Source organism: Micromesistius poutassou (genome assembly GCF_964030765.1).
Source record: "Micromesistius poutassou genome assembly, chromosome: 14".
Lineage (NCBI taxonomy): Eukaryota > Metazoa > Chordata > Actinopteri > Gadiformes > Gadidae > Micromesistius > Micromesistius poutassou.
This window is the reverse complement of record NC_140284.1, coordinates 8,526,407-8,536,619: the sequence shown is the minus strand read 5'-3', so window position 1 is coordinate 8,536,619 and position 10,213 is coordinate 8,526,407. Positions and strand designations below refer to the sequence as shown.

Sequence of the window (10,213 nt, the reverse complement as noted above, 5' to 3'; positions counted from 1 at the left end):
TGGAGCTCAAGAAGGACCTGATCGGCATCGACAACCTGGTCATCCCTGGACGGGTTGGTGGAGGAGAGGCGTGGCCTCGGACTATTTGCTCCATCTTACGCCCTTATTAGGCCCTATCCACGTGCTCAGAGAGCACCGTCACACTCACAGAGAGAGAGAGCAGAGTAATAATCTCAGGGTCATCTGCCAGGCTGTAGCCCTCCAACTGATTGAAACGCTCTGTCAGAATAGCTGTTACAGCTGACTCTGTGTGAGACTGCTTCAATTTGTTCTGCCGCTGGCTCACTTCTGTCCATTAAGAGCATCTCCTCCTGATCTGTCCCTGATCTGATTGGTCCGGGGAACCCATCTTGTCTGTCAATCACAGGTCTGTCAGTCTGTGCCTCTCTGTGCCTCTCTCTCTGTCTCTGCCTCAAGGCCCTCGTCATGTGACATGTGTTGTGTGTTGTTGTGTGTTTCCCCAGGAGTTCATTCGGTTAGGTTGCCTCAGCAAGCTGTCGGGAAAAGGCCTCCAGCAACGCATGTTTTTCCTGGTAAGCTCCTCACTATGGTGTGTTTGTTGGTATAAAGTAGATGATAGGTTGGTATTTTCATGAAGTGTTGTGACTTGTGAAATATCCATCTCCACCAGTCCCCAGAGTTGTGGGGTAACACCGTCCCTCTTCAGAGTGTGATCTTTGACAGCGGTCTGACGGTCTGCTTGATTTAAAACCTTTGGGCTGTAAACATGAAGGCATCAAACACTGAATATTGTGGGGAATGCCTGGTTTGATCTTAATTAATATCATTGAGTTATTAAAGTGGGGACATCCCCAGCGTTGTCCAGACATGACTTATGACCGATGTTACCCTGGCCGGAGGCGGGGGAGGGGGTGATGTACGTGACGAGTGATGGGGTCTCTCAGCGCTCTGTCCCCTCCTGTTAATGCTCCACTTGATCCTGGTTCATTAAGGCTGGCAGGGGCCCAGCTCTGGCTCCTCTGAGAGGCGGTGGAGTGTCTCTCTGGCTCGCTGGTCCCTCCACGGGGTCAAATTACTCATGAACAGCAGTGATTTTTTCAGGTTTTTTTTAAGGACACTCAACTTGAATTACCCCATTTATTCACTTCCCCTCTTGTGCCTCTCTCTCTCTCTCTCTCTCTCTCTCTCTCTCTCTCTCTCTCTCTCTCTCTCTCTCTCTCTCTCTCTCTCTCTCTCTCTCTCTCTCTCTCTCTCTCTCTCTCTCTCTCTCTCTCTCTCTCTCTCGCTTTCTCTTTCTCTCTCTCAGTTCAATGATGTCATTTTGTACACGAGTCGTGGGATGACGGCCACCAACCAGTTCAAAGTTCACGGCCAGCTGCCGCTCCACGGCATGACGGTGAGCCCCCCATCTCACGCACACGGTTGGGGTTGACCAATCAGGGCATCGCTTCCCTGATTGGCTGGTGGAATCCTGCCTAATCATGTCAAGTGTGTTATTGCAAACCTTCTGTGGGGGGCGGAACAATTTTTGTGTGTAGTTTAAAAAATCTTGCCCTCTTCTTTTCTGCTCTATTGTCCACCTTCATCGTACTTACAGCAGCGTTAAGCGTTACACTATAAGTGCGCCGCATTCTGACATGTGCAAACCTCTTGTGTGTTCCCCCAGATCAGAGAGAGCGAGGATGAGTGGGGCGTGCCCAACGCCTTCACTCTAATTGGTCAACAGCAGTCGGTGGTAGTGGCAGCCAGGTAGGAGCATGACATCATCGTTCTGTTCATGATGAGGTCATCCACCTGGGCAGCAGAGCAACCAGTCTCGTGATTTTTTTATTAAGTTAACGTTCACTCACATTTTCAGCTCCGAGCCAAGGACACACCCTCTAAACGACGAGGTCACCACTGGGTGCTGTGTTGCATACTGATGCTTTCCCACAAGTGTGTGTGTGTGTGTGTGTGTGTGTGTCCTAATGTCTCCTCTGTCCCCCCAGCTCCCTGTCAGAGATGGAGAAGTGGATGGAGGACATTAAGATGGCGATAGACATGGCCGCAGAGTCCAGCAACGGCCCCACCTCAGACATCCTCAGCATCGACAACAGTAAGACTTTCAATACGTCAAAGTGACACTAGAGGCGATGTCCAGAAACATGAGAAGAATAGTATGTGATTCGTATGACATTTATGATTGTATACGTAAAGATTTTATCTTGGAAAATAAACACAGTGAGAGCAATACATAGCGAGCAGACTCTTCGAAAAGTCGTTCTGGTTTTACTCACAGTCTGTGGGCTTGACCGACCAATATAAATGTAGTAAAATATATACATGCATACATGCATACATACATACATACATACATACATACATACATACATACATACATACATACATACATACATACATACATACATACATACATACATATTTTACTACTTTTATATTGGTTGGTCAATCCCACTGAGTAAAACCAGAACGACTTTTGAAGAGTCTGCTCGCTATGTATTGCTCTCACTGTGTTTATTTCCATCAATAAAGAACGACGTCAACATTTCCATCGCGTTGTGATCTTTGTCCGGAGTAATCGCAGCGTTGACGTTGTTGTTCTTGGTGAGAACAAACTGCTCGGGAGCGTTGTACAGCGTGCGGTCTCTGCTCTTTCCAACACATCCTGAGCTGACTGTCGGTCAGCCTGTAGTGTTTCTACAGCAGCCGTCCGCACTGTGTGGATCGGAAACCTTTCCAGACACCTTCTCTAAGAGCGTCTGTGTCCAGACACAATGTGATCGCTTGGTGAACGTTGACTAGCGCTGGCCGAGTTTGTGTTCGCTGTTACCTAATTATACACCCCCACCCCCATCTCCCCGATTCCAGCGGCTTGATTGGTTGAAAGAAATATGAGGCGATAGAAAGTGGAATGCCCTGTTTCCCCCAGATTGAAGCTAGTCTGATTAGGCTAATTATTTTGATTATTAATCTAAACCCTTATGAGAATGGTGATATCCACGACTCGATCGGAAACTAAACAGTAAACGATAAACGTTAAAATGTTGCCTTCTCGTGTCTCTGTCCTCGGCACCCATTTCTGTTAACACCCAAGTCACATGGCACCCAAGTCTCTTAGCACCCATGTCTTTTGACACACAAGTCACTTAGCGCCCATGTCACTTAGCGTCCAAGTCACTTAGCGCCCATGTCACTTAGCACCCAAGTCTCTTAGCACCCAGTCGTCTGGGGTCAAAGGTCAGCTCTTCCCATGGTATTAATGGCTCGACCTTACCTGGCTTTCCCAGAATTCCCAGAGGACTCCTCGGCGGAGGCGGAGTCTGAGGACGACTCGGCGGCCCCGCGCGGCCCCCCGGAGAAGCCGGCCCCCCACCGTGCTAACACCACGGTGCACGTGTGCTGGCACCGCAACACCAGCGTGTCCATGCTGGACTTTAGCATAGCTGTGGAGGTACCACCACAGAACCACCTAACTACCCGCCTCCTTTTCTCCTTTCTTCCTTCCTTCTTTCCTTCCTGCCTCCCTCGCTGCCGCCTCCTGCCTCCTCTCTCGTCCGTATCTGAGTGTCTGTCTCTGATCTGTGTGTTGTATGTCCTGGTTTATAATCCACGGTGGTGATCTTGTCGGTGGGAACAGTGTCCTCTAGTGGTGAAGGTTGTCATTGTCTAATCTTAACGTCATGAGCACGATAGTCAGATCTGATTATGGTCTTAATAAATGTATCTTACAAAAAAATTTTGGGGCAGGTCAATTTGCTAAAAAAATATATTATTCAAGAAAATATATATCCAGAATTTTGTATATGTTTGCATTTAAATCTGCTTCCATAATCAACTTATAAATATGACTCGATAAATGATTAGGTCTGAGATGACATCATGATACCCGTGCGGGTGCTGTTCCCATTGTTCCCCCCCAGTGGCTCCCAGTAGCCAGTGCGTGACCAGTTACCAGCACAGACCAGTGACCAGTATCTGCCCTCGGCTGGTCAGCCTCCATCTATCTGAGTCGATAAGAGACCATTATGGACGATGCACCAGAGATCATCTCACCACTAACAGATGTTCTCACTCTCTGGTCTTGATGGAGAACCGTACCACCAGGGAACTGTACCCCGTTTAGACCCCGCCCTCTGGGGTCCTAACCTCCGCCTTATGGTCCACAGCCCGGAGCCCAGGCCGCGGCGGCGTGTGTGTTAGCACCCTAGGGTGCCCGCATGCTCGTGTTGAACCTACTCAGTCTCTGTGTTCTTCTCTCTCCTCCCTTCCTCCTTCTCTTCTTCTGTCGCTCTGCCCCTCTCCCTGTGCATCTGTCTGTGTGTCTTTTTCACTGTGTGTGTGTGTGTGTGTGTGTGTGTGTGTGTGTGTCTGTTTCCCTGTATGTGTTTGTCTGTGTATGTATATATATATATATATGTGTGTGTGTTTCCCTGTTTGTGTTTGTCTGTGTATATATATGTGTGTGTGTGTTCCCCTGTGTGTGTGTGTGTGTGTCCCCCTCACCCGCCCTCCCTCCTCGTGGTAGGGGACCCTAGTCCACACAGTGAGGGTGGGGTCCCCCCGGTGGGGCCCGCCAGCGGGTCGGGCCCCGTGCCCGTGTCTCTGATCTGCTGGTACCGCGTTCAGAGCCTCTCCTTTAGTGAATCCTGCCGGAGCCTGGAGGTAAAGCGGCAGCACGCAGGGCCCGCCCACTCTCTACCTATAGATAAGAACTCTGCAGGCATTGGTCCACTGTGTAGAAGACGGCATTTGATTGGCTCCTGTGCTGCAAAACAGTTCAAATTAATTATAAATGGGTTGTTTTCAGTAAAAGCAATGATGATACTGTAGGTATTTACTTTTTATTGAGGTTATAGCCCAATATCTATAGATCTATCTATATCTATACATCTCTACCAGTGGGTTTCTGTAGCTGTAAACAGCTCACCATTTTGTAAACATGACATTTAACATATGTATCAGACTTAGCATAGAGCCTCAAACATTACAATGTAGGGGTTAGTTAGTTAGGATTAATGCTTTTTCAAACATAGATTGTATAATCTGACATGCCCTGGTGTCTTCTGCAGAACCAGCTGTCAGGGAACCTCCTGAGGAAGTTCAAGAACAGCAACGGTTGGCAGAAGCTGTGGGTGGTCTTCACCAACTTCAGCCTCTTCTTCTACAAGACCCACCAGGTGAGGATCTCCTTGACTCTGGACCCCCTCTCTCTGTCAGGACCCTCGTCCACCCTTCTCCCCCATCCCCGCTGTGGACTTCCAGTTCACCAGACATCCCCCCCCGGCCCGTGCGAGATGTCCCGCCTTGGAGCCGGTCCAGATGGAAGTGTTTACGCAGAGCACTCTCTGACCTCGATGCACTCGAGGATCAGATCAGAATGGATGACTCAGCCTTGGTTCAGACACACAGCATTTGCCCTCTTTAAAACCATACTGTCCATCCCAAGGGGCAATCCTTCAATACACTCAATATTAATTTGCAGACCAGCAGCCATGCAGCTGGTCTGCAAACGTTGAGCTCTTCTCTGTCTGAGACCGGTGTGATTCCAGGGCATTACTGACGGTGGAACTCTTCCTCCTCTCCGCAGGACGACTACCCCCTGGCCAGCCTTCCCCTGCTGGGCTACTCCGTCACGGTGCCCAGTGAGGCGGAGAACATCCACAAGGACTACGTCTTCAAGCTGCACTTCAAGTCCCACGTGTACTACTTCCGCTCCGAGAGCGAGTACACCTTTGAAAGGTGCCGCCGCTCCCCCCCATCACAGGCCTGCTGTTAGGGTTGGGGATTCTGCTGTGTTCAATTGGGTACCAATTCCGTTGGGTTCTGTTCAGTTCTTTTTGGTTCTGTTGGGTTCTGTTCAGTTATTTGGGGTTCTGTTGGGTTCAATTGCGTTCCATAGGGTTCTATGATGTTATTTTGGGCTCTGTTGGGTTCCATTGGCTTCTCTTGGGTTCTGTCAGATTCTGTGGCGACCCCTTGGGTTCTGGTGGACAGACACACAGACTAACGCCCCGACTGTCGTTCGCAGGTGGATGGAGGTGATCCGCAGCGCCACCATTCCTTCCAGCAGAACCCGGATCCAGAACAGGAAGAACGAGACCATTCCTCACTGAACCAAACCACTACCCCCCAACCACGTCTATTTCTCTCTCTGTCTCTCTCTCTGACTCTCATCTCTCTGTCTCATTCTCACTCTCACTCTCTCACTCAAACCACTCCTCAAAGCCAGAATTTTTATCTGGTGGTTGAAATTCTACATCTGAGTTCAGAGGTTTTTTTTCTCCCCAGACATTCCCTCAGTGTCCCCCGCCCGGGTTTGAGTTCCTCCTCGTACCGGGACCTTTGTACAGCTGCCAGTGTCCGGGGACATACGTGGTGCTTTTTGATGCTTTAATGGTGACACGTCCGCTGGTTTAGACGGCATCAGAGGCTGCGTTTCTTTGCCGTTTTTACTCAACTCTGAAACCTCTTTTTTAGGACGTCATTTTATACCGTTTTTCTAAATGATTCGAACCACTACCAATCTTTCTGGTTTTTACTTTATTTCTTTTCTTTTCATCGAGTTGTTTTGACAAGACGTAAATGTGGATACAGATATTTCCTAAAAAAAATAACTATATATATATATATATATATATAGGTCCAAAATGGTACTACGATCACGACACTGTCATCAGGATTTTGTGTACTTTTTTCATCTCTGGAAAACGGCTGCTTTGGTGAACCCTAGGAGCTCCAGTGCCAAACACTTTCAAATTCTATTTTGCTACGAAAAGGTGCATCTTGTGTGAGTTCATGTCAGACGTGAGCCCTCGTTTCAGTGGTCCACGATGCATTGTGTCCTTGTGAAAATACAAAATGATGACGTAAATCGCGAACACATCACAAAATTGAAAACTATTTAGATGTATTTTTTAAATCTACGATGCGTAGCAATGCAGTCAGGGTAGCTAACATCTACACTTATTCCATTTCAAGTAAATCATTTTTTACCATATTTCCTGATCTTTGTTGTATACATACTTTTTATTCTATGGATTTTTTTTTAATGAAGTCTTGAAAGGAAATCTAACGTTGTCGTATGGTGGGAATATGAGATACTGATTATTTGTGTATGAAGGAAAAAATTTAATGGAAAGCTTTTAATGATGGTGTAAAATAAAAAGAAAAGGTTTCAACTTTCAGTTCCAAACACCGTCTTGTTGAATAGCCTGGCTGGTGTGAAGAGATCGTTTTATGGATCTGAACTCGACAGAAATATGCATAAAACGGGGTTATTGCGGTGAAGCATTTTAGATGGGAAACGTCAGTTCTTTGGAAATGTTTTTCATACAACAGAGAGCTCTTTGGAAATGAAAGCAATAAACACCTCACTTGAACTCAGTTTTCTGTCGACTGTTTGTGGTCAACAAACATGTGCACAACATGTTACATTATTCAAACTGTTTTCACTAAACAAATTGAATCCAATTTAGTGTGTAGTCCACTAACATAGAAGGTTCCAAAACACAGCCTCAGGCCCGGACCAAAATACAAGGCATCCATGCCATTTTAAGATAACTTGACATAATTTATTCAATTAAATCTAAATGATAAACAACCGTTCATCAATAAACAACAAAAAAATTGAATAACTGCAGTATATGACAATTATTGTTGTTTATTCTCCTGCTTGTGATCGCTCACAGTGAAATTGTCTCTATTTCACTAACTTCATCCATTCATCTGATGTCATCATCATGTCATCATCATGTCACTCATCATGTCTAATGTGTGCTGCTTTATTTCATTGCAGCTTGGCAGCCACTGTTCAACGACACATTTCTCTTCATCTGCCTTATGGTGTTTTTCTGCATTAATCCAAATATTTATAGCAATTACTAAGGATTTTCTTCCAACCAATGTTTGGGGGATTAATGTAGAATTTCGGCGCATTCCTATAGGGGGCGTCACCGCTCCAGGTGTGAGAGCGACCCGGCCCTGATGTTCTCCAGCCCGGGCCTGTGCGTGTGAACGCAGGGCCTCACGGTCATGACCCCGGGCTGTTCCTCTGAACCAGTCATCTGAGACGAAATCAAACACACAATTCTGCCAAGAATCCGAAGACAAGGGCCACATGATCGAGTGTGAACATAAACTTTGGCTTGATAATCACCTAAATTATACAATTACAGCACAATAACAACGTTGATACAATATCCATATCATATAATCATGATGTTTCATAGTTACATTGTCCTAAAGATTGCATCATTTGGAGACACATGCCCATTAGTCTGCACAGCCTTCCCACAAGCCTCGTTAGATTAAATAAATATTCCTCCTCCTACAGTAGGCCTATTAGTAAACCAAACCAAAATACACGTCCTGTCTGAAGCGCGCAGGATCAAAGCGGCGCAAAGTCCGAACGAGGTGAGCGATCAACCGCGGTGGGCGGGGTTCGACCGGCAAGGGGCGGGGCCACGTGTAGCCGACACAGGATTACGCCTCCTGTGTGGCGCAGGGCTGGGAATAAACCGACCGCGTTCACAGAGCGGCGAAGTACACACAGAAAGTATGGGGATTACCATGTCAACAAAACCTAGGTGGAGAAGTACCCTGGAACGGATGTAAACCAACCCAAAGTCACAGCATGAGCTCGGGAGGTAGGCCTACTGCTGAATTACAACATGCTCCGGCTCCAGACTCGTGGTGCGCTGTAGCGGGATCAGAGAAGCGGATAAACCGGTTGATTAATTCACTTTTTTGAGCGAACTCCGGTAAACATTGTCAGTTCTGCCCTCATTGATGAGAGCTGGATGCGCAACGATGGCCACCCCAACTCAGCCCGAGACGAGGAAGTTTACGCGGGGGCTTGGCAAGCCTGGCACGGCCGCTGAGCTGAGGCAGAGCGTCTCGGAGGTGGTGAGGACCTCCGTGTTGGTGGTAAGTACACAGGAACCCCGATCCTCTCCTTGTCTTTCGTATGTATGCTATTCCACGGCGCAGGAAGGTGCAGCACGCCGCTCCTCCCCAGAAAGTAACCTAACACGAACTTCCTCTCCTGAAGTTGAGCGCGCCCCCCCTCACCCCCGCAGGATTACACCGTGTATGTGTGTTTTGTATGAATAAAAAACACGTGGGCCACATTTACCCACCGTCAACGTTGTTAGAACGTGCACCTCCGAGTAGCCTGTTTATTGCACATGCAACTGTGTGTCAATTCACAACAGCTGTTTATGTTGTATGAAAAATTGTTGCATGTGTTTTTATTTTATTTATTTATTTACATCATGAGGTGGAGCCTGTTCTTATCAACATTACTAACTAGAAACAAAAAAGGCATTCTCACAGTCGTGCGCTTTAATGCACCGCACCCATTGCCATAGTGGAGCAAGTCTCCAGGCACTAAGCATTGAAGAAGTCGCCATGAAGTTCCCTTCACTGTATATGTTTTGCGTCCAGGACACAGACAACGCAATGCCTACACGTGTCCATCCTGCAAAAGCTCTGAAGGAGAGTATGAGCTCGTCTGTGGCCATATTGTGATTGGTGCTTGGTGGGATGTTGGGTCTGCTTGGTGTACAACTTCCCTGGGGTTGCTAGGTAACGGAACCGGACACCATCCAGGCTCTCTGTCAGAGAAATGGAATCCCGTGTTAGGATCGCAGACTCAGGACCACACCTTCAGATTATTTATTCATTCTCTTTCTTGTTGGGTCCCAGCAACGGAGCCACAGGGCAGGCAGCAGGGGAGAGAGAGAAAAGAAAACTGATCCAGAAATGTTTGCTTGAGAGTGCTTGGACTTGTTTATAAGTGAAAGGAACCAAACTGTAATGTATCCACACACTGCATTGTATGGCCTGTGTGTGTGTGGATGTATATTTTATACATATGGATCGCCTTCCTGGAAACAGCATACTGCCTATTTGCTAAGTTGCCTAAGTCATATGGGCCAGCAGGACAGCAGTTTAGAGAAACTCCTCAGCAGGACAGGATTGCGATGGTGACACAGAGAGTCCATCCACACACTTTCATAAGGAATTCCACCGTGAAAACATGTACATAACTTGTGACATAGAGCCAGGATTGTTGCCTCCTCCTCCATCGCTCCTTCGCTGGATAATTTGTGCGTTCCGTTTACACTGGAGCACAATTGTGCGCCTATTGTGTGTGTACGTTGCCTGTTCTGGCCAGTTCTCAAACGGCTATGAAACATGTTTTTCTTTCTAAATGCCAAATCAAACACTAACTAACACGGGGGCTGATATC

The 10,213-nt window shown here is 47.2% G+C and overlaps 2 protein-coding genes across 3 annotated transcripts in view; both read left to right on the top strand.

Moving 5' to 3' along the window:
• LOC311358810 (FERM, ARHGEF and pleckstrin domain-containing protein 1-like) overlaps nucleotides 1–6,564 on the top strand; it is a gene marked incomplete at its 5' end in the record, with an annotated part of 29,932 nt that extends 23,368 nt beyond the window's left edge. Inside the window, 9 exons of the mRNA XM_084478922.1 lie at nucleotides 1–53; nucleotides 465–533; nucleotides 1,268–1,357; nucleotides 1,628–1,710; nucleotides 1,950–2,056; nucleotides 3,249–3,412; nucleotides 5,031–5,138; nucleotides 5,549–5,700; nucleotides 5,990–6,564. The exon at nucleotides 1–53 is cut by the window's left edge and continues 78 nt beyond it. Of these exons, the coding sequence (XP_084335048.1) occupies nucleotides 1–53; nucleotides 465–533; nucleotides 1,268–1,357; nucleotides 1,628–1,710; nucleotides 1,950–2,056; nucleotides 3,249–3,412; nucleotides 5,031–5,138; nucleotides 5,549–5,700; nucleotides 5,990–6,074 (911 nt within the window). The 3' untranslated portion in view covers nucleotides 6,075–6,564. The remainder of the gene's footprint in view (nucleotides 54–464; nucleotides 534–1,267; nucleotides 1,358–1,627; nucleotides 1,711–1,949; nucleotides 2,057–3,248; nucleotides 3,413–5,030; nucleotides 5,139–5,548; nucleotides 5,701–5,989) is intronic.
• A 1,920-nt stretch (nucleotides 6,565–8,484) lies between these two features.
• LOC311358662 (dedicator of cytokinesis protein 9-like) overlaps nucleotides 8,485–10,213 on the top strand; it is a 96,134-nt gene continuing 94,405 nt past the window's right edge. For both annotated transcript variants that reach the window (XM_084478762.1, XM_084478760.1), the window contains exon 1: nucleotides 8,485–8,886. In XM_084478762.1, coding sequence (XP_084334888.1) covers nucleotides 8,749–8,886 — 138 coding nt within the window. In that variant the 5' untranslated portion in view covers nucleotides 8,485–8,748. The remainder of the gene's footprint in view (nucleotides 8,887–10,213) is intronic.